The sequence below is a fragment of the Myxocyprinus asiaticus genome, chromosome 22, assembly GCF_019703515.2.
Source record: "Myxocyprinus asiaticus isolate MX2 ecotype Aquarium Trade chromosome 22, UBuf_Myxa_2, whole genome shotgun sequence".
NCBI lineage: Eukaryota > Metazoa > Chordata > Actinopteri > Cypriniformes > Catostomidae > Myxocyprinus > Myxocyprinus asiaticus.
This window is the reverse complement of record NC_059365.1, coordinates 4,332,085-4,356,754: the sequence shown is the minus strand read 5'-3', so window position 1 is coordinate 4,356,754 and position 24,670 is coordinate 4,332,085. Positions and strand designations below refer to the sequence as shown.

The window sequence follows — 24,670 nt, the reverse complement described above, 5'->3', positions numbered from 1 at the left end:
AGGTTTTATAGACGTATGACACTAAACAGAAAATGAGTTTTAGACCCATGGATCAGCAGTACGTCTGGAGAAAGATGACAAGGTGATAACAAGAACGACACCATCCCCACAGTCAAGCATGAAGGTGGGTCAGTCCTGTTATGGGGGTGTTTTGCGGCTGCAGCAAATGGCTATCCAGACTATGTGACTGACACCATGGATAATTTCAGGTATCAGGCCATTTTGGCATGAAAAATGTGATGCCTTCAGTGTGTAAATTGAAGCTCGGTGATCACTGGACTTTCCAGCAAGTAAGGATACATCCAAGTTGTCCAAAATCTGGTTCAGGGATAGGTCGTGGAATGTCCTTAAATGGCCCTTTCAGTCCATCATTAAAATCCCATTGCAAACCTTTGTTGGGATTTCAAGGAAGCAGTGGCAGCACAGAAACCAAAGAATGTCAATGAGCTGGAAGCTTTTGCTCATGAGAAATGTGTAAAAATTCTAATAGAGAGGTGTCCGAAGCCCGAGAACACTTACCTGAAACATGTATTTGCTGTTATTAAGTATAAAGTATGCTCCACAAATGATTGACTTTGGAGGTTAAATATTTTTGACATGACATTTTTGGAGAGAATTAGTTATTTTTTATTTTAATATTTGGGTAAACTGAACTCTTTGTTCTCAAAATCACTCAAATGTGTATTAAAAACTTACTTTGTTTACTGAGGTTTTAGTTGATGTGTTTTAATTCACATCACCAGAATTTTGATTGCAACTGTAAATTATCGGTTAAGAGCTATTGATTACTCGTTGCATTAATCGCCCGAATAGTCGATTAAATCGTTCCAATAATCGTTAGATTAGTCGATTATCAAAATAAACATTTGTTGCAGCCCTCCTATAATAGTTGGTGGAAAAAGGATAAACTGTCATACAAATAACAATATCTTAAACTTTTGAATACTCTTTTAGTACAATGATAGTTTGAAAGTGTGATATTACAACAGTTTGCAAATAAAGTGTTATAATATTACACAACTTTTCTCATATGGTATAAATGGGTCTTTATACATGAAAATACAAAGTCCCTTCAAAAGGGGTTCATCATATGTGGGGCTCCTTGGCATCAAAAAGTTTGACACCCCTGATATAAAGAGTAATGACAAAGTAATGATAAAATGCTTATGAGCTAGCGACAATCCCTGCTGTCTTTAAAACTCGAAAATAAAAAATAAGTTGGCTGACAGCCTAAACAAACTCACTATCAAGTCACATTACTGTTTGAAACTGGATGATGGCACCAAATGGCACCTCCCTAGGTAGTGCCAAAACTGTTATAAAAGGATGTTACAGTGGCTCAAGCTGCTAATACTGGTACAACAGGTTATTTCTAAGAACAGACAGATTGTGTAAGAGATAATGGATCAAAGGGAGCGAGGAACTGGGCTGAGAGTGTATTGTCTGTACAACAATAGTTAAGGGTGAGGGAATGATCAAACAGATGCAAAGAGAGAAGTTGCAGTATGATGGTTGCAGTAAACTGTACATAACTGTAATATGTAGGGCATTATGGGGCTGTGGGCATTCATGTATTGAGAGAGTAGGTTAAGGGAGTACTGTAGTTCTGTCATCACTTACTTACCCTCATGTCGACCAAACCCATATGACTTTCTTCTGCGAAATTTTGGAGAATGTCCTGGTCATTTTAGGACATTATTCAGTAAGAAATGACTTAAATTTGTGTCTGTTCCTCATATGATGTCCAAAGACATCATATGCTTTCAGAAGACTTACAAAGGACTAGGGTGAAGGTGAGGCAGAGGGGTGGGGTACCAACCTGTGGGGGAGTGGGGAAGGCGGGATGTGCGGTTGCCTGAGCTCTGTAAGTTAGCCTCCATGCTACGGCTGTTTCTGACTGCCTCCAGAGAGCGCAGGCTGGTGCGCGGGGTCAGGTTTGGCATGCTGTGCCTCAGTTCCTCTGAAAACCACACACACGGCCTGCTTAACACACCTGTCCACTGACAATATTCTATTCTGAATTAAATGGAGAAGGAATGCATGTAAAGCGCAATGCTAATTAGCCAGCCAACAACTTTAAAGGGGCTATATCATCATTTTTTATTTATTTTTTACATTTTATCTAATTATTATAGGTGATACAGTTTTTGCATGACCATTTTACAACCTTCTAACTGATCCTTAAGATATTTTTACACACCGGTGCTGTGTTCCTTTATTCCTCTCAAGGACGAAAACTCTGAATTCAATGCAGATATGCAGTAAAATAATACAGAATAATCTAGAAGCTGTCAACACATTCTTTCTTTTTAGAATATTTATGTAATGTGCTGATCCCTCATTTCATATAATATACCTGGACTTTTGTCTTAATGTACATTATCTAATATGTACATCAATGTTTTTTTGTTATTTATCCTGGCATTAAAAATGGCAGTGAGGTTCGGCGGTTCGTTTGGACTAAGCTTGTAGTAAAATATAACATAAAAAAAATATATATTTTTTTTTAAATGCCAGGATATTGGTGTAATGGTGCTCTTTTGCTTGTCATGCACAAGAAACCCTGAATTCAATACAAATATGCAATAATTAAATAAAGAAGAAGACCGTGAACTAGTGTTTTCTTTTATATTATTTTTTAATGTTCTGATGTATTTTATTTTGTAACTATACCTGTTTTTACTTAATGTACATTATTCCATATTTATTAATTAAATTAAGGGAAACTGGGTTCGGGCGTTTGTTTGGAATATAGTCGTAGCAAAATAAATGCATAAATATAAAGACACAGGACGTATGCAACAGCTCTACAAAAAGCACAGATTTTACATTCCTCAAAATGCATCAAAAACATCGAAAGAACATAAAACAGTTATTCCAAATTAGGTAAATAAATGCCTTAACAGTGTTAAATATAATAATCTCTTGCATTGACAGCTGAATGCTAAAAGGTCCGTGCAGGAAACCAGAATAAATATGTTTGTAGAACAGCGCCACCTACTGCACAGGGGTGAAATTGTTTTTCATTTCATTAGTCTCGGTGTGAATAGACCTTTCCTCTGCATTTCATTTAACAATTTTGTCACGGATTTTGTGATAACAGGCCTTCTTTGGTTAATCAAAACAAAATGTATTGCTATTTGCCCGAACATAGGATTCACACCAGGATAATTGAAGCAAAAAACGGTGCTTTAATATCTGATGGATACAAAGTGAATTAGCCAGCATCTCCTACCCTCACTCTTGGCCCCTGGGCTCTGTAGGGAGCGTCGTGACATGCGTGGACGAGGGGCGGCGAGGCGGCTGTACTCTGCCAGTGTGCTGGGAGAGAGGCAGCGAGGAGAGCTGTGTGGAGAGGGAGAGTAGCGCTGGAGCCGCTGCGGCAGAGAGCAGCATTCGTCCTCCTCATCCTCCAGACTGTACGAGTCAAACTCCTGATCGCTGAGGGTGCCTCGCCGTAGGGACTGCAAGGAGGCCGACGAGCTGCGGCGTGAGGCAGAGGTAGAGGCGTAATCTTGACGGAGACCTTAAAAAAACACACACACAGACACGTCGCTCAAGTCTTACTAGTACACTGTTAAAGCATAAATGAAAAATGACACACCCTCATGTCATTCCAAACGCTGAAGGAATATACTTTCTTATACGGAACAAAAAGGAGAAATTAATGAATATTGCATTGTGTCATTATAATGGAAGGACCAAAACAGTTCATAAAGGTAGTCCATGCGACTCGTGCGTCATATTTCCAAGTCTTCTGAAGGCATACGATAGGTTTTGGTGAAGGTTTCTTTTTCAGTGAAACAAGCTTGGACTACCTTTATGAACCGTTTATGAAGTGCGTTACTATCAACTCCCTTTGTACTGACAAGACGGACAACAATATTCATTATAATTTCTCCTGTGTTCTGCACAAGAGAGAAAGTCATATGGCTTTGGAACGACATAAGGGTGAGTAAATTATGACAGAATTTAAATTTTTTGGTAAACTATTCCCTGTAATAGGACATCAATCGTATTATTACAACTATAATTACACCACTGAGATTCAAACTATTTAAATTTCACTATTTTAACTTTTTTTTAAGTCAACATTAAACAGCATTCGCAACCCATTTTACATCTGTAATGTGACATTTGCAAGTGTAAAAACAGGATACTCATGTTTTTGTTGGTTGTTCACATTAATTAATAGCTTTGTGGCCTTTGTGACATCAGCCGAAAAAGATGGGACAAGTTATTACATTTAGAAGTAAGATTACAAAGACAAACTTTTTTGTGGTTTGGATTAGCGTGCACTGGTGAATTATGCACAATAAGTCCAAGACCATGCATTGAGAAAGTAAATGGGGTCTGGTTTAATTTTTGACTTAAAATTAACCAACATATTGTCAAATGTGTGACAACAGTCAGCAAACCCTTATAGTACAGCAGGCCAAGTAACAAAGTTGTTTTGCTTTCACCCGACTGCTTAGTAATAGTTTCATAATAAACATCATAAATTAATCTGCAAAAGTATGTGTTCTGAATGTGTTAGATACCAGAAATAAGGAGGATTATAAACACAAATAACAGTGATTGACAGTCCAGTTTGTCGGAACTGAATCTTGCTGTTGCATTAGAGTTTTATAACAAACAAATCAAATGACAGAACAGAAAGCATTTTTACACCCAAAGTACTGATTTGCATTTGGCATGAAAAATTATGCATTTTTCCAGGGTATAAAAACCTTTTATTGTATGGATGTGCATGTGGAGGAAGACACTCACTCTCTTCCTGCAGACGAGCCATTATCTGAACATCTGTCAGATCCTGAAGCTTATAACCCATGGAGATAGAGTCGTCTGAGGTGCTTAATTCACTGTCTATAGACGATTGTGAGCTGAGAGTGGAATGGATGCCCGTGTAACCTGTGAAAAAAAGACCAACAGCAAAAATTCATATTTTATTTATATATATACATATATATACACACACACACACACACACACACACACACACACACACACCGATCAGCCACAACATTAAAACCACCTGCCTAATATTGTGTAGGTCCCCCTCGTGCCACCAAAACAGCGCCAACCCGCATCTCAGAATAGCATTCTGAGGTGACATTCTTCTCACCACAATTGTACAGAGTGGTTATCTGAGTTACCGTAGACTTTGTTCAGTTCAAACCAGTCTGGCCATTCTCTGTTGACCTCTCTCATCAACAAGACATTTCTGTCCACAGAACTGCCGCTCACTGGATGGTTTATGTTCTTGGCACCATTTGGAGTAAATTCTAGAGACTGTTGTGTGTGAAAATCCCAGGAGATCAGCAGTTACAGAAATACTCAAACCAGCCCATCTGGCACCAACAATCATCCATGCGATTATCTAATCAGCCAATCGTGTGGCAGCAGTGCAGTGCATAAAATCATGCAGATACAGGTCAGGAGCTTCAGTTAATGTTCACATCAACCATCAGAATGGGGAAAAATGTGATCTCAGTGATTTGGACCGTGGCATGATTGTTGGGCCCAGATGGGCTGGTTTTAGTGTTTCTGTAACTGCTGAACATGGCCTCTGTTTACTTATTAATAGAAATTGAAGAAATAATCCAGTAAGCCTGCCACGCTTATGACATGATATTGTTTCCCATATGTTACAAAAGCCTTCTTAATCAACATGCTCTGAATGCCATGCAAACATGCAGCTTTTAAAGCTTATACACAAATCTTCTACACTGAAGTGGAGGCGCTCAGAGCATCCCAAACAGGGATTGAGCAGATAAAGCCCAGGCAGACAGCGCAGTTCAAGGAAACACAAATGACATCTGCATTGCTCTGAATCTTGAAATAATGATATTTACCATGATACTGAATGATTACCTGTTTCTTTTGGTAATTTGAGAGAAATAGATATGAAAGGGAAAGTGAGAAAAAAAAGGAGAGACAGAGACAACACCAATGAAGACATATCTATATAGAAATATTACATAAAATGCCTGCATCTCTTTAATTAGCAAGCCCAGAAAGGCACCTTTTGCACTTCAGTGGTAAAGAGTGATTAACATTAAATGCTAAAGAACGCATAATTTAAGTTATGAATAACCTGCAGAGGTTAATTCAGGTTCTGTGGCCACAGTATTCTTAAGAAGGCCAAGCATTGGGGGTCTGGGTAGCTCAGCAAGTAAAGATGCTGACTACCACCCCTGGAGTCACAAGTTTGAATCCAGGGTGTGCTGAGTGACTCCAGTCAGGCTTCCTGAGCAACCAATTGGCCCGGTTGCTAGGGTGGGTAGAGTTACATTGGGGTAACCTCCTTGTGGTCACTATAATGTGGTTCTCGCTCTCGGTGGGGCATGTGGAGAGTTGTGCGTGGATGCCGCGGAGAATAGCGTGAGCCTCCTCATGTGCTATGTCTCCGCGGTAACGCGCTCAACAAGCCACGTGATTAGATGCGCAGATTGACAGTCTCAGACGCGGAGGCAACTGAGATTCGTCCTCTGCCACCAGGATTGAGGTGAGTCTCTACACGACCACGAGGACTTAGAGCGCATTGGGAATTGGGCATTCCAAATTGGGGACAAAAGGTGAGAAAATCCAAAAAAAAAGGAAGGCCAAGCATTATTCCTGTGACTGATACTCAAGGTAACATGGGCCAGCATTTGTGTATGAAAGCACAATACATTGTGTGTAATTTATTCAGCAATCTGCAATATTAAAACACAAAGAGTGAAAACTTGTCATTCATAGCTAACATAATGTCATAAGCACAAGATAATCAGATTAAATGACAAGTACTGTAAGTTTGTTGCAGCAAAAATAATAAGGTTGTTTTAGGTACCAAAGGAGGTTCATTAAACAGCAGAAATCAATAAATACAAAAGCAGTTATTTATAACTTTGCCTCACACACCACAAATGTTTGCTAGACAGCTAATGCATGACACCCGAACTTACTCGCCTGCTTTGTTAAATACACAGCATATAGCAGCTGTGACCACACCTGAGCATGTTTGAGTAAGGCTTGCTCGAAACGTCAATGTCAAACCTCTTAACAGGGAGTAAACGAAAGTAGAAAGGAATCAAACATCCAAGTATTTCCAAATCCGACGTAATATCCTGTCTACTAAGATGATTTGGTCATGATTTGGTGTTTTGAAGGCTGCTAAAATGAGTCCTTCCCTGCCTATGACATTCCACAATTTTGTGGAAAGTAGATTCTGCAGTTTGTAGAAAGAATTTCAATGAATTTGTTTCAACTTTTGATTCCATTTCTGCCTTGGAATAGGCATTGTAATAGGGCTGAACAATTTGGACCAAAAAATCGTATTGCTATTATTTTTTGTAAAATATTGCGATTTGAACTGCAATGTGATTACTAATATATACATTTATTTATGTTTTAAACTAGAAAACGTTTCCTTTTGACCAAAATTAAGTCATAGACAAACATGCTCTACTGCCATAGAAATACTAGTAAAAAAAGTTTTCACTGTGTACCTGTATTAGGATCTCAGCCCACTTTTCATCATTATTTTTGGAACCTAAGAAGTTATTTTTAAGTTAAGAAATTATATTGGAAATATATTTTTGATAATAATAACAATACTAATAATAATTAGTGGGGGCCTAGGTAGCTCAGTGTTAAAGACGCTGGCTACCACCCCTGGAGTTCGCTAGTTCGAATCCAGAGCGTGCTGAGTGACTCCAGCCAGGTCTCCCAAGCAACCAAATTGGCCCGGTTGCTAGGGAGGGTAGAGTCACATGGGGTAACCTCCTCGTGATCGCTATAATGTGGTTCGTTCTCGGTGGGGCGTGTGGTGAGTTGAGTGTAGATGCCGTGGTGGGTGGCGTGAAGCCTCCACACGTGCTATGTCTCCGTGGCAACGCATTCAAACAAGCCACGTGCTAAGATACGCGGGTTGACGATCTCAGACGCGGAGGCAACTGAGATTCATCCTACGCCACCCGGATTGAGGCGAGTCACTATGCCACCACGAGGAGTGCATTGGGAATTGAGCATTCCAAATTTGGGGTTGCTTGTTGCTATACTTTAGAAACAATGTGTATTTTAATGTTTATGGACTGGCCCCATTTACTTCCATTGTAAATGCCTCACTGTAACCCAATTTTGGTTAGGGATGAAACAAAACTGTCTTTTGTTGTTGTTGTTGTGGTAATCAACATTATTCAGCTTAACTTGTATTACACCTGAAACATTCCTTTAAGCAATTTACAGTATATTCTGCATTTTAAGATTTGAGTTCCATTCCATGTAAATTACATTTCCTCCCTATGTAAATTAGAGTATCAAGTTTGTAATATATTATAATTTATGCCTATTATTACAGGAAATACTGGTGTGTGAAACAGGCTTAAGTATGTGTGTGTTTGTGTTGTTAAAGAGGTTTTAAGGCATGTGATGTGCAGTGTGTTGGGTTAATGCCATACCTGAGCTGCCAGAGGTTAGTAGCGTTTTGTTAGTTGATTTGTGGTACCCAGCAGAGGAGGGTGCCGAGACGCCAGCCTCAGCCGCCTGAGATGGGCTGCTGTACACGTTCTTCCACCGCGTGGCTACCGTGAAAAAAAAAAACAGAACATTGCCATAAAAAGCATGTAATTTAAAGTACATGCTAACATTTCTGGTTAGTAGTAATGAAAACAGTTAATGAATTACTAACCTTCTAAGAAACTATATTTATAGCTTTTTCCCCAAAGCTATGTACTACTAATATGCACAGGAATAAATGCCAATAACTTCAAACAATGACATTTTTAGACAGTGAATAAAGTCAGTAGCTGTGATTATTTCGAATAGTCATGTGATTTCATTGAGTCTACTAATTCTGTATGCTGCGGGGCAGTTTCATGGCTTGACAGATGCTATACGAAAGGCCTAAATAGAGCATAAAATACAGAAATCACCAGTGTGCACAGTGGAAAACATGTCATAACGTATGTAGTCATGAAATCAGAGACCCTTCCTGCCACAATATGATCAAGTGGTCAAAGGATACACACTGGAGATACATGTTATTGCCAGGTGTAAACAGGGCCTCAGTATTATGTGTAATCTACTAACACTTTGCTTGTTCACATGGCAGTTTAAATCTAAACATAAACTACCATACAATGTTGAATCTAAAAAAGACAAGTGATCCACAGCAGAAATGCTTTCATACTCTGGTCTAGTCGGTTGATGAGAGTCCGACAGGCGACTTCAGTCTCTGGACTGGGGTGATCCAGAACCTTCCTGCACCATTTCAATGGAGACTCGGGCCCCTTTTCTGCCACAACCTGCTTCTTTGGCGACACGTACAACCTACAGAGAGACAAGAGAGCGCCCACTTATATGTCTACAAAATGTCACTCATGTAACTCGTATAAAAATTAGATTTAGAGGAGAAATATGATATAGAAATGTTACAAAGTTCTCCACAGCAGGGACATGACACCTGAGATGCTATGTTTTTTAACTGTTTATATACACTATATGGCCAAGAGTATGTGGACATCCAACACCACACATATGTGCTTGTTGAACATAATGGCCATTAATGGGCAGCGTTTACTGGCACACATGCTGGCTTGCATCCATCATGGATGAGTTCATTAAATCACTACGCAATCGTCTGTGACGATAAACTCTCCCTCTCTTTACAGACACAAACATTCATTTACTTGAGTATTGAAACCAGGGTCTGTCGCCAGTCTCTATTGACAGCGTTCATAAAATAAGTTCTCTAAAGAAACATATATTCAAACGTCATGTTTTATTCACTCACCTGGAGTCAGAAAATGTAAGAAAACTTGGGTTACAATAGACCCAATTAAAAACTGAATGGGTTTTATTAGAGGCCGACCGATAGTGGATTTTGCAGATATCGATAACGAAGGTGGTAAAGGCCGATAACCGATTTATCAGCTGAGAGTTTTTAAAATCGATTTATAGAATGTTAGTAGTCTTTTCTTACTATGATGGGCACAGACTACAAGAGTCCAAAATGAATAAAATCCCAATTGCAATTTATTGTTTAACCCTTTAAGCTTGGGTTGTCGAGAAAAAAATAAAAACTTAGAAGCTGTACTTTACAATGGATGTAGGCATTATGCTTTGAAATTTGCAGACAAATCGGAAGTGTTCCGTTTTGATAATGTTTTATTAATTTTGCATGGCACATATTATTGTAATCTATAATAATGTGCATAATGTGCACATAGCACATAATGTGCTATCAGCCTAAAAAAATTTTAGCTTTCCTTGATCAAATTACTTCATTGGAAATGATGTAGTATGTTGTCCAGCGTTATGGAACGGTAAAACAAATCGTATTAGGATTCAGATCACTGCAACTAGAGGTGGAAGTCATCCAAATATGAGCAGAGAGGATCATTTAATTACATATGGCCACCACTAGATGGTGCCAAGTACATGACACGCACTCAATGATGACTCAAATGACACAGAATGGAACTGAATGAGATCTCGTTACTCATGCCTGCATTCTTTGGAGAGACAGCATAACTTTAATCGTTGTATTTGCATGTGTAATTAGTTCTTATGTAAAATTATTATGTTTTATTTGTTTGGAGAGGCTTTTGGACACTAGGATAAATTATTTTTGTAATGCTTTAACTTTTGATTGCTTTGTCATATCAACATAACATTTTACTCAGTTACAGGTGACATGATTAGGAACAAAACAAAAGTGGGAGCTACCTTATTTACACCCTGAGATATATTATGTCAAATAAGTTTTTTTGTTTGTTTTTTCACTCTCTTTTTTGTAGAGTTATAAGCCTTTAATTTTGGGCATGCCACTGAAACAGAAAATCTTTGAAAACACCTTCAGAGCTTAAAGGGTTAACTAAAATCCAAATTATAACCAGAAAAAAAATAAAAATAAAAATAATGATTTGGTGCATAATGCCGGAATTGTATCTGAAAACAAGGCCAAAACACACAAGGGGCTCTTATATTGAAATGACGGAGACTTGGCTCCATTACAATGCTCTATATTTAAGAATTTACCAAATCAGAGCCTATATATTTCACCAGATAAGGTTTAATGAGGAATAAGGTTTATAATGATTCACAAGATATGAAGTTGGAGACAGAATGTTTGTGCTGACGGGGTACATTTCCATATAGTCACATGTTTCTTTGCATGCCCTCGCTTGGTTGTACAACCAAGCCATTCTAACTGTACAGTCCTCCAGCGCTGGCCACGGAGGAATATAAAAAATAATAATTATAAATAAACACTATCTGCATTTATTTTTGCCAATAACCAATAGTTCCAATAAGCAACTATCGGCACTGATTAATCGGAAAAAACGATATATTGTCATATTGCCTAATTCTAGTTTTTATTAAAACTTAACAGATTTCAACTTTTCTTTCTTTTTGTTATATGAAGGTCTCATAAAAATAAATAGGACATTTTTTTTACCAAGCCTTCATTATTTCTTTTAGTGCTTCCCCAAAGCCTTTTATGTATAGATTTTACTGTTTGTCTCAATATTACACACTGAAAATCCATTACAAAAATACAAATTATTACTAGTTTAAAACTATTACAATCTAAACAAAGAGTGGAATAATCATAAAAAATTTTTTTTAATATTTATTGTGGGGAAATTATTTCTATACATTTTTCAAAAGCACAGTTGTGGTGTAATTTCCACCACACCGAACAATTTGGCCCCAAATATGTTTTTGTTTTTTTATACGTTAGTGTACTTGTTAACCAAGTTGACAAAAGTGTCAATAAAGAGCATGCTTGAAGAGAAATATGAGGCAAGATATTTGAAGAAAACAAAGAAAAATCAAGGTAAATGCAGTTGTGAGCAGAACATTTTTAATGGCCGTTATTTCCAATCAAGCTGTAATTCTGCCAAATTATATAAAAAGTTTTAAAATATTATTTAATGGTGTGTATTAAGGACTTTCAGGGGGAAAAAAATGGCAAACCTCATGTAAAGCATGTACTTATTTCCTATTTCTTATCCTTCCTATTCATACATCATGATGGTGCCGCAGAAGGCCGCCTCGGTGTGGAGCGCTTCTATTGTTTTGTTGTTTTTGTTTGTTTGTCCTGTGTTTAGTAATATTTTTCCAGTCAGTTTTACCAGAAACTAATTGCTGAACATTCGACAGCATATACCAGTCAATCTTTTCCCGGATTTGGAATATTCGGACATTTGTTTGACATTTTAGTCGGAGGCGCGGCTGTGTTGTTTAAATGCGCTATGAGACGCAGGCGAGGGAGACGAGCAGGTGCACTGGTCAAGCTCCGTCGGCGGGGCTTTCGAACAAAGCTGCCGAGCATTCATCTTGCGAATCTCCACTCTCTTCCTAACAAAACGGATGAACTACATCTCCTCACCCGCACAAACAAGGACTTTTCAACCTCTGCTGCCTTGTGCTTCACAGAAACCTGTCTGAGTGAAGCCATTCCGGACAGTGCATTACATCTGCCGGGCTTTCAGCTGTTCAGAGTGGATCGCATCACGGAGTTAACGGGGAAAACGAGAGGTGGTGGAACATGCTTTTACATCATGAAAGTTGGTGTACAGATGTAACAACGTTAAAGAAGATGTGCTGTCCTAATTTGGAAGCGCTCTTTATTAACTGTAAGCCTTTCTACTCGCCGCAGGAGTTTTCCTCATTTATTCTGGTGAGTGTGTATATCGCACCAAATGTGTGTTTGAATGCCGCGCTGTAACAGCTGGCTGATCAAATCACAGACACAGAACAATAATACCTGGACTCAGTTATTATTATTCTTGAGAATTTTAACAAAGCAAACCTCACACATGAACTGCCCAAATACAAACAGCACATTACATGCCCCACCAGAGACAGGAACATACTGGACCATCGCTACACAACAATAAAGGATGCATATCGCTCTGTTCCTAGAGCAGCTTTGGGACTATCTGATCAATGTCTGGTTCATCTTCTTCCAACATACAGACAGAAATTAAAATCTGCTAAGCCAGTAGTAAGGACTGTAAAGAGATGGACCAACGAAGCAGAGCTGGAACTACAAGCCTGCTTTGACTGCACTGATTGGAGTGTTTTTGAGGCTGCAGCCACAGACCTGGACGAGCTCACAGATACTGTTACATCATATATCAGTTTCTGTGAGGATATGTGCATTCCTACTAGGACTTATTTAACATTTAACAACGACATTGAAACATGCATTTACAACATTGATTCCTATTAAAACCTAAAACCTTTTCTGGTCAACATCCAGATCACAACAAAACTCTCTTTTCATCGTTCCAACTAGAATGAGCTGTATCACATGAAGCATAATCCACTCAAAGCTGCTTACCACTAAACAGCAAAGTGACCCAATGCTGCTAGCAACCAAATTTGGCTCTATTAACCTCATGAAACCATATGGACGGCATTATAACTGTCCATCATTACTTCTTTGTTGGTTTTGCCTGAGTTAAGCTGCTAATTGGTGATCAGTGCTGTAACATGCAATTTGGACAAGGCCAGAAAAGCCTGTTATATCCCAAAAGCTGCCAGTTCCAGACAATGTGGAAACAAAGCCTAACAAATTAAGAAATTACAGACATCCCCTATCTCCAATGTAGACTTGAGAAAGCAACTCATTTGTTGTATACTGTCTGCAAACAGACTCCCAGTGTCTCAGTCACTAATGTGTGTAGTAAAGCACTCTTTCACATTCAGAGCGACAGCACAATCACAAATCACCAGAATGAACACACAGTTTAAACTTTAGTGTCTAAAATGTTATGAACTGTATGAATCTGTTAACCTGACAAATCTGCATAGCACAGTGTCAAACAGATAGTTGCAGTGATAAAATCAAAAACATTCTCTTTTTACACTGCATCATAATTCTTTGGCATATACAGTGGAGTTCAAAGGTTTGGGTCTATATTTAAAATCTGGGCTTTACAATCTAATTTGAACCTGGAAATACACAAGTTTTAGGATTTTGAACTATTTGTAGCAATGTCGTAAAATTACTACTCTTTATTTTTTAGGCAACTAAAATCAAATTTGTCTGACCATGTTAAAGGAATGGTCCGGGTTCAATAAAAGTTACCGGTAAGCTCAGTCGACAGCATTTGTGACAATGCTGATAACCACAAAAGTCATGGTTGGGGGCCCCAATATACTTCCAGAGATGTTCTTCTTCATTCTTCGTTCAGCGGTAAAAAGATGTTCTAAACAGCTGAGCATTGCTTACATACGAGGATTGTTTACATTCTGAATTCATGACGCTAATGCGCTAACATGCTATATACAGCCATAATATGGGCCGATTACACTTGTTATTATCATTTATGATGACACTGCTACTACTGCAAAGATGAGTGTATAAAAGTGTTAATCAAAAGAATAAAGACAAAATAATAATGATAGGCTTACTTTGGGCAGATGTGTAAATGGCTTTCACTGCAGATGGCACATGAGTGAATGGGCACTTGAGAGTGTTTGAGTAGATTTGATTCCTTTTGTAGACCAATTAAACAAAATAATAATAATAATAATAATAATTGCATGACATGGTCTTGGAAAATGTCTCTAAGTGAACGAACGTACAAATGTAACCTCCTCGTGGTCACTATAATGTGGTTCTCGCTCTCGGTGGGGCACGTGGTGAGTTGTGCGTGGATGCCGCGGAGAATAGCGTGAAGCCTCCACACGCACTACGTCTCCGCGGTAACCCGCTCAACAAGCCACGTGATAAGATGCACGGATTGATGGTCTCAGACGCGGAGGCAACTGAGATTCGTCCTCCGCCACATGGATTGAGGCGAGTCACTACGCCACCACGAGGACTTAGAGCACATTGGGAATTGGGCATTCCAAATTGGGGAGAAAAAAAAAAAAAAAAAAAGCTGAAACAGAAATGTGTAAATCCTAAAAAAAAAAAAGAAGAAATAGGCTAAAATATTTTTGTGTGTAAGAAAAAATTTAATTTCATAAAAATAGGTTGAGAACCACTGGTGTAATCAAAAAATACTAATACTTATGGGTCATTGACAAATAAGGTTGTCCAAGGTATTAAAATGAGAAATCTTTTAAAAATCTAGTTTAAAACACTGGTGTCATTTTCTCAGAAATGTAATCTTTTTATCCAATTTGGTTTCATACATTTTTGAAAAGACTTTCTAGCATTTTCTACAAAATTCAAACTTTAAAATTGTCATTTGGTGTAACCATCAAGTAAAAAGTATTATAAACAACTTAATCATTAATTTCCAAAAACTTTTCAAACACATTTTTCAAGGTAAAGAAAAGAAATATTTTTTATAAAATATTATGAATTTTTTAGTAAAAATATCAAGAAGTTTTCTCAGGGTTACACACCACATGACTTGAACAAAATGTGCCTTTTCATAAAAATGTCAAAATAATTATTAGATGTTTTTAAAAACTTCACGCTCAGTCTTGAGGGTCTAAAGGGGTCCGCTCTTTTTTGTACTGTCTCTGGACACCACATGAAATTTTGTACTTTAAGCCCCAGAGAAAACATCAATATGACTTTAAACTCAGAAATTTAAAATACGCTTATTATAAAAGAGGTGTATTCAAGTAAATGAATTGCATTTTCATGTATTTTTAATTGAACAGATCTGGAAAAAAATGAGCGTCACTTCATTGACCCTTAGATCATGTGGCCATAATATGCATCTACTCCAAAAACCGAACTAGTAAAGGAAGTTTGGGCTGTTTCTAAACCTCGTGCGACCCCGCCTCAACATGCGTGGATGTTGTATTTTGAATTTAAATGAATAAAACCCGACTGAATACTGTTCACAAGACACTAGACTGTCATGTAAAGGGTTAACTTCTGGCTCACCAAGTCACGTGACACAACAGCATGCCGTCGATTTCCGTGAAGCGCTCCAACGGATGCAGCACCAACAAAAGTGCTTCTGGTAACAAAACTCTTTATGTTTTTTTTCACTGAAACCTGTTTGGTTGTAAAAAGGAGAGTCTCTAATTTTGTTTGATATGCCGCATTAAAAAAATCTGTAAATTTTTGGCGCATCAGCACCCTGATAAACATGATGTCCACATATGTGGAAACTCGTACTGTATTTCCTCAAAAGTAGAAAAAACATGTTAGTTATTTTGAATAACTTTCAAAATTAACACATCTGTGGGTCATTTTGCTTCATTTTAATATACATTTTGTTATATTTTATTTTGTTATCTCTGTGCGATACAATGCATTCCTATATTAACTGTGTATTACCATGAGAATAAATGGGTTCATCCAAAAGTTGAAAAATGTTGCTTTCAGAGGATTTATACCTGTTCTGAGACCAGTGCAGACAGACAGCACACTGGAGGTTAAGTCATTCACTAAATAAGGACCAAGGGAGCAAGGAAACATCCTATAGCTTTTAATGCAGCTAAATGCATTCAATCCTAAAATCCAACTAAAAGTTCAGTTTCAGGCTGCAGATGATGTTTGGACCACTCAACGTGTTTAGCAGACATGGGACAATGATAATCAGTACATAGATTCAGAATTTTATAATGCAACATTTTATTTTAACATGGTTGGCAGTGATTGTATGATGCTGGCCATTACTTTGAATCAGAATTATTTATTCAGCTTTAAAGAAAATCAGCTGTAATGTCTGTAACATCAAAAACTCCTGGAAAAGTAAACTATTTGATGAAAAGACTTTTTATAGCTTTGTGTTATTCAAAATTTCACAATGTAGTCTTGCTGTCCACATATGTGGACATACACTATATGGCTAAAAGATTGTGGACACCATATGTGCTTGATGGATATTTGATTTCAAAACCTTAGGCATCAATTTCCCCCTTTGCTGTAATAACAGCGTCCACTCTTCTGGGAAGGCTTTCCACTATACTGTATGTAGTAACATGGCTGCAGAGATTTGCTCTCATTCAGACACAAGGCTATCAGTGAGGTCAGGAACTGATGTTGGTCGATGGGGCCTGACTTACAGTTGCTGTTCCAGTTCACCCCAAAAGTGATCAGAGGGGTACAGGTCTGGGCTTTGTGCAGGCCAGTCAATTTCTATCCACGCCAGACACAGTAAACCATTTCTTTATGGACCTCACTTTGTTCACAGGGGCATTGTCATGCTGGAACAGAAAAGGGCTATCCCCAAACTGTTACCACAAATTTGGAAGCACACAAAGCCCAAGCCATTACATAAAGAAACGTTAAGATTTTTCTTTACTGGATTTAATGGAGTAACCAAATTCGTTAATTAGAAGGGGGTGTCCACAAACTTTTGGCCATATAGTGTACATTTTTAGGAAAACGATTTGATCTAGAATTTTTTTATTTTCTATTTTGCATGTTTATTAGGTGCTACTAGTTACAAATCAAAAAGGGAAACGGAAAATGCACACAGCAGTCACGCAGGGGGTCTCAGGAGGTTAAACAGTGGCTCTACACACAAAAGCGTTTTATGGGCGAAACCCTGAAAATGGTTTGAATTAAAAACATACACGTACATGTTGCAAGTCTACACTCGTCATAGCAATATCTCAGCTTCTGTTCTCTTCTTTTTAAAGAAAGACAAAATATTTTCACAAACTGTTCTCTTGGCCATTTTTGAAAGTGCGCGAAACTTTTGAAAACCTGGAAGGACAGGTCATCACATCACTATGCTCCGATATACCTGTTTGCCAGTGTTTTCAGAAACCCGGCATCTTTTCGCAGTGGAGAAAGAGCTCGCAAGGTTGCCAGATTGTGTAACTAAAGCGCCACACTGGCAGAATATTTCCAAACTGTACAAGTGTAAAGATCTGACTGGGGGATTTCACCTATAGAAATCTAGCAACCTGGCAAAAATATAATTCTGATTGGTTAATCGCCCTTATTTAAAGTCTGTTATTTATCAAAAGTAGAAAATTAAATATTTTACTTGCATAATTATTTCTAAGTAATACATAACACAACTGATCTAAAGGGGATGGTAAGGGGGGATGGTGGTTTTACAAGAGGGATGCTTTTTGGTATTTCTTGCAACAAGGGGGATGGCATCCCCTCACATCCCCCCTCAACTCAAGCCCTGCCGATAACTAAGGTGTTGGAAAAGCCAGATAACCGATTAACCGGCTGATAGTTTTATTAAATCAATTTGTAAAATGATAAACACTGACACTGAGGCTACAACATTCCAAAATGAATAAAATCCCAAAAGCAGTTTATTGTGCAACCAAAATCTCAATAATAACGAGAAAAATTAAGATTTGGTGCATAACAAGTCAAGTCAAGTCATTTTTATTTGTATAGTGCTTTTCACAACACACATCGTTTCAAAGCAGCTTTACAGGAAATCATGCATTAACAAAAAGGAACTAATAATGAAACTGTAATATCTATAGAGTCTTAGAGTGATCATTGTGTAGTTTGATTAAATATGATTGTAAATTATTAATTCATAATTGTATTTAGAATCCCTGTGAGCGAGCTGAAGGCGACTGTGGCAAGGAACACAAAACTCCATAAGATGTTGGGGGACTCAAAACTTTAAACAAGTAAGAAATACACTGGGGACTCTTATTTTGAAATGTCAGAGACCTGGCTACATTAAATTGCCCTATATGTAAGTATTTACCAAATAGAGAGTTTATATATAAATATATATTTCACCAGCTGAGGTTTATTGATGAGGAATAAAAAATTAGGAAAAAAGAAACTATTGGCATAGATTTTTTGCAGATAAACGATGGTTCAAAAAAGCAACTATCGGCACCGATTAACCTGTAAAACCGATATATAGGTCTACCGCTATTGTACTGAACCCTTGTGTTACAAAAGGTTACAAAAATATATATGAAGAAATTTTCATATTCATGTACATTTTTAAATTCAACTATACACTCAAATTGTTATGCTGATAATATAATTTGTAAAGAAAGAAAAACTGAATTAAATTAGAACTCTTACAACCAGAGACATTTGAACCCCACTGTATCGGATTTCCATCATGATGTCATCTGCATATTTCTCTGAATTTAAAAGAGCACCCCACAGTATTTTAAGCTCTATATGACTCTACAACATAAAGATTATTAAACCTACCAGCGGTCTTCATCATCTGCCTCTGTGCACGTCTCCAAGTCCAGCACATCCACCTCATCCAGAGCGGAGTGGTCCATACCAGCATCACTTCCTCCAAGTGTCTCTGAATCACAGCTATCTGGAGACAAACTCGTCTCAAACTGTTGCTGTGTTTGTTTGGAGCCAGAGGCACAGGGCAGATTCAAGAACCCGGCCTGTTCATCATCCCTTCTGGAGGCGTCAGGCAGTGGAGACATCTCCTCACTGCTGCTGCTCCCCGGAGGAGGTGACAGCTCCTCAGCTCTGTGAGAAGAGTCTGTGAGGTTGTTAATGTTACTTCCGGTCATGAGGTGGCTGTTGCTGGCACCCCCCAGCACGAGTTTGCTGCCCCTGTTTCGCAGGGCTTGATTTTGGACCTCCAAACGTCGCACCAGCTCCTGCAGCTTACGCACCTCCTCCAGCTCCATCCCGGTCAGGTTCTGATCAAATCCCGGCTCTGAACTGGACATCTCTTCATCTGTAGTACAATCATCTGCTGGCTGAAGCACACTTCCACCATCAGGAACAACCATTCTTCTACACTGTGGAGGATAATAACAGCTTGACACGATTATTATAAAAGAAGAACAAATAATTATAATCATAATAATTATAATTATTGAATTAAAAATTCAACAACCTCAACAACAGCACTTCTCAAAGTACACTGGTTCACACACTTGCACACTTGTATTGTCTTTTCTTGGTAATGTAATCATTTTATTCAGTTTTCATGCCTATTCCTTGTGTGTAACTCCAATTTTATTACATTTGCATGTTTATATGTGAATGTGTTTATGTACATATAAGTACGTGTCCCATGTAAAGACTACATACAGTTGAAGTCAGAAGTTTACATACACTTAGGTTGAAGTCATTAAAACTCATTTTTTAACCACTCCACAGATTAAATATTAGCAAACTATAGTTTTGGCAAGTTGTTTAGGACATCTACTTTGTGCATGACATGAGTAATTTTTCCAACAATTGTTTACAGACAGATTGTTTCACTTTTCATTGATTATATCACAATTCCAATACAGTCACCAAAATTGGTACATACACTACCGCTCAAAAGTTTTGAAACACTTGCCTGAAATGTTTCTTATGATCTTAAAAACCTTTTGATCTGAAGGCGTATGCTTAAATGTTTGAAATTAGTTTTGTAGACAAAAATATAATTGTGCCAACATTTTAATTTAATTACAAAACTACAATTTTATTTAAAAAACTAAAGTTTTTGAAATGGATGACTTGGACCGAATAATTAAGAAAAGCAACCACTAAGTGCCCCGCATATAGATGGGAACTCCTTCAATACTGTTTAAAAAGCATCCAAGGGTGATACCTCAAGACGTTGGTTGAGAAAATGTCAAGAGTACATTTCTGCAAAATCTAGGCAAAGTGTGGCCACTTTGAAGATGCTAAAATATAACATAATTTGGATTTATTTTGGATTTTTTTAGTCACAACATAATTACCATATTTCCATTTCTATTATTCCATAGTTGTGATGACTTTACTATTATTCTAAAATGTGAAAAAAAAATAAAATAAATAAAGAATGAGTAAGTGACCCTAAACTTTTGAACAGTAGTGTATATAGTTCTCATTAAGCTGGACAACTTTCATAATTATAGTCATTAGGTCTGCCCAACATGAAGTTGGCCATTTTGGATATTTTTTCTATTGTAGTCTCTGAACTTTTAAATACTCCTCCTAGGGGATTTATGAAACTGACACCACATTTAGACAACATTATGCCAAGACACTGAAGATGCTAAATTGAGAACAGATTTTTGATATGCGAGGCATTAAATTAATGGTGAAAATGGGAAACAGGAAGTGTCTCATATCTTGTGTGCAATGTGTGATTTAGATCAAAATTGAGATGTATATTTAGACTTTGGGGTTAATCACATGGATATGACTATTTTGGGACACGGTCATAACGCCACCACCTGGCAGCAGGAAGTGTGGCTCTTACAATAGACTTTAAAATAGTCCTCTTGTATTTACCCAAATTGCTTCAAAATTGTTTAGAATAATGTCAAATGCATGTGTCCACTAGTGCCCGACCGATATATCGGCCGATATTAGCCTTTCACCGATATATCAGTATCGGCGTATATTTTACCGATATGCGCCGATATGAAAACTTTTTTCAGAACATATAATGCAGAAAACAATGCTTTAGAATTGGTGTCATAGCGTAGTTTGTCCAGCAGAGTGCGCTCCGACTCCACTGTTTACAGAGCTGAACTGACAGAGCTCTGCAGACAGGGCGGAGTTAAGCGGTGTCTCGGTAAGTTAACTAGTTTGTGAAATACATACTTGAATAAACTTAATAAACAATGACCCCATCATTTTCCCTTTTCGATATAACTAATATAACATTAACCTTGTCCCTGACAACCATGTCACTCATGTCTGTTTGCTGTTAGCCAGCTATAGTTTGTCAGTGCAGTCAGTAATGTAGCAGATTGAAAGGTAAGAGAGCATCTTTTTGCATCTCAGCAGACAACGGTGCAGTGGTGGATTGTGTCTGATGAGTGTTGATTTCATGCTATGTTATTATGTAGTTGGTGAGACACAATGCTGGAAAGTAAAATAAACAATGTCCGTCTTTTACTCTCCGTGACAACGAGCTTATAGCTAACTAGCTAATCACTTAGCTACTTTCAGTAACTATGTTTACATCCAAGGATTGGATTGATGGAAACGCAAATTACTGCTAAAATTTCACAAGTGTCCACATAATATTCTTCCGTTTAACTCTAGTGCTTAAACTCTATGTCGATACATCAAATGTCACGAAAAACTGGTTTGGAAACACTTTTTGTCGAGAAAATTGGCATTAACGCAAAAATGTAGTGTCACATGACAGAATTTACCCCAATCGTAAGCCTGTGTTAATCATGATGACAAGGTATAGGATCCTTGAAAGCCAATTTATTTTACATGATTATGGATTGATCTGAACGCCATAAAGATCCGATCACTGCAAACATGACACTTCCAGGAGTGCCAACACTAATGTATCAAGACATGCACATTGACAAGTGCACGGAGAACAAATGAATGGCCACTCTTTGCTATTAATTTAATCACGGTAGACATCCGTTTATTTATTAAAGTTGCTTTTCCACACCATTCAAAATAAAAGACGGCAGTCACGGAATTAGCCCAGAATACAAAAAACATATAATTTCTGTGCACAAAGATGTTTTAAATTAAAAATAAATACACAATACTAGAAGAAAAGCTTCAGTGTGCTTTTTTGGAACACTAACATATAGCCCAATTATATTAAATAATTGTTTAGCTTACTTTTGAAAAAATGCTGGCAAAATTCCCTGTATTAAATTAAATAAATTACCAAACGAAAAACGCATTAAATTAAAAAAATTAATTACCTAACAATTTTGTATTTATTTTTAGACCTATATATGCCTTTTCTTTACACAAACTTAAATTAGCTGTACCCTGTTCTGTAGAAGAATAAAGTCGGCTGAATGACATTTTCTACAATTCAATAAACTATCAGAACTATTTGTCCAATGCGGAGTTCACTTTCAGAAAACAAGCTTTTAAACCTTTTTAAACTTTTAAATATTTTAAATCTAACCCTCTTTACCTTGGATCGCATTTGCTGAGCTTCTTCTGAAAATGTAAATTGCATTATGACGCTAAAATTAATTTTAGATGATAATAAAGTTCAGCTGGTCGTTAAAAGTTGTGGGACATACTGCAGTTGAGATGGCAATGCTTTAGATTAGATGATTGTTCAAAATAGCCTATTGAATATCAGGAATGTATCATATGTAAACCCTGATATTGCACTGCATCAGTTTTTCTTTAATAGTTGTGCACACAACATACACATTGATGGATGGTCCTTATACTAAGACCGAATGTTTCCCCCACTACTTGGTGCAGGTTGCCAGCTTGAACAGGGCCATGATGATTCACCTTCAGGTCAGAACCGGTGGCAACCTGCGATAGGTGCAACATCAGGACCAAAATTACAGTCCTATCAGAAGGGCAACAGTTCCCTTTTGATTGCAATTCCTCCTCTTCTGATTGCTTTTATTTGTGAAATTAAAATGACAGTAAGCTGGCTAGTTTCAATGAATTGTCTCAATACTCTCCGCATTTTACCAAAACTTCGGAGGAAAAAAATTTGTGACATCTGGGAGGCGAATTAGCGATAAACACACATTTCTGTATGAAAACGGCTTAAGAGCAGATTTCTTTTGCGATAAACCAAAACTTGTGCGACAAAGTGTTTTTTTAGGCATGACGTCATCACGCACACAAGTTTTATCTATAAAAGGCCATTTGAATGGAAACAGGCAGAAGATGGCAAATTTCAGAAAAAAAAAAAATTCTGCATTTTCACTTTGTTGATAATAAAATAGCATGAAAAGTGGATGGAAACTAGGCTATTGTTGTCAGCTGAGTGGAAGCTAATGAGTAAACATGTATTCACCAAACTGTTTTGTTCAGGATTCACAGTTTGGTACCCCTTCAACCAAACAATTCCATTCGTTGCATTTATAAAATGTAATATTTAAAAGTCTGGTTTTCCACCACTGAAAGTTTCCCTTGAACTTGTATAGCAGAATACGGTGTAACATATTAAACAGTACTGATGTTTATTTAGCTATTTATTTGATTTTTATTTATTCTTTATTTTAATGATCAGCATTTGACTGATACTAAACAGTACTGATGTTTATTTAGCTATTTATTTTATTTGTATTTATTCTTTATTTTAATAGTCAGCATTTGACTGATATTAAACAGTGCTGATGTTTATTTAGCTATTTATTTTATTTTTATGTATTTATTTTAATGGTCAGCATTTGACTGATACTAAACAGTACTGATGTTTATTTAGCTATTTATTTTATTTTTATTTATTCTTTATTTTAATAGTCAGCATTTGACTGATATTAAACAGTACTGATGTTTATTTAGCTATTTATTTTATTTTTAGGTATTCTTTATTTTATGGTCAGCATTTGACTGATACTAAACAGTACTGATGTTTATTTAGCTATTTATTTGATTTTTATTTATTCTTTATTTTAATAGTCAGCATTTGACTGATATTAAACAGTACTGATGTTTATTTAGCTATTTATTTTATTTTTATTTATTCTTTATTTTATGGTCAGCATTTGACTGATATTAAACAGTACTGATGTTTATTTAGCTATTTATTTGATTTTTATTTATTCTTTATTTTAATAGTCAGCATTTGACTGATATTAAACAGTACTGATGTTTATTTAGCTATTTATTTTATTTTTAGGTATTCTTTATTTTAATAGTCAGCATTTGACTGATATTAAACAGTGCTGATGTTTATTTAGCTATTTATTTTATTTTTATTTATTCTTTATTTTAATAGTCAACATTTGACTGATATTAAACAGTACTGATGTTTATTTAGCTATTTATTTTATTTTTATTTATTCTTTATTTTAATATTCAGCATTTGATATTAAACAGTACTGATGTTTATTTAGCTATTTATTTTATTTTTATTTATTCTTTATTTTAATAGTC

The 24,670-nt window shown here is 36.9% G+C and overlaps 1 protein-coding gene across 3 annotated transcripts in view; it reads right to left on the bottom strand.

Annotated features, from left to right (window-relative positions):
• Window positions 1-24,670, bottom strand: part of LOC127412801 (SLAIN motif-containing protein-like) — a 34,994-nt gene that overhangs the window by 4,748 nt on the left and 5,576 nt on the right. The window contains exons 2-7 of one of the 3 annotated variants that reach the window (XM_051649450.1): window positions 19,076-19,654; window positions 9,173-9,312; window positions 8,442-8,564; window positions 4,771-4,911; window positions 3,236-3,526; window positions 1,820-1,960 (exon numbers count right to left, since the gene is read on the bottom strand). In XM_051649450.1, the coding sequence (XP_051505410.1) occupies window positions 1,820-1,960; window positions 3,236-3,526; window positions 4,771-4,911; window positions 8,442-8,564; window positions 9,173-9,312; window positions 19,076-19,626 (1,387 nt within the window). In that variant the 5' untranslated portion in view covers window positions 19,627-19,654. The remainder of the gene's footprint in view (window positions 1-1,819; window positions 1,961-3,235; window positions 3,527-4,770; window positions 4,912-8,441; window positions 8,565-9,172; window positions 9,313-19,075; window positions 19,655-24,670) is intronic. The other 2 variants (XM_051649449.1, XM_051649451.1) reach the window with 2 other exon arrangements.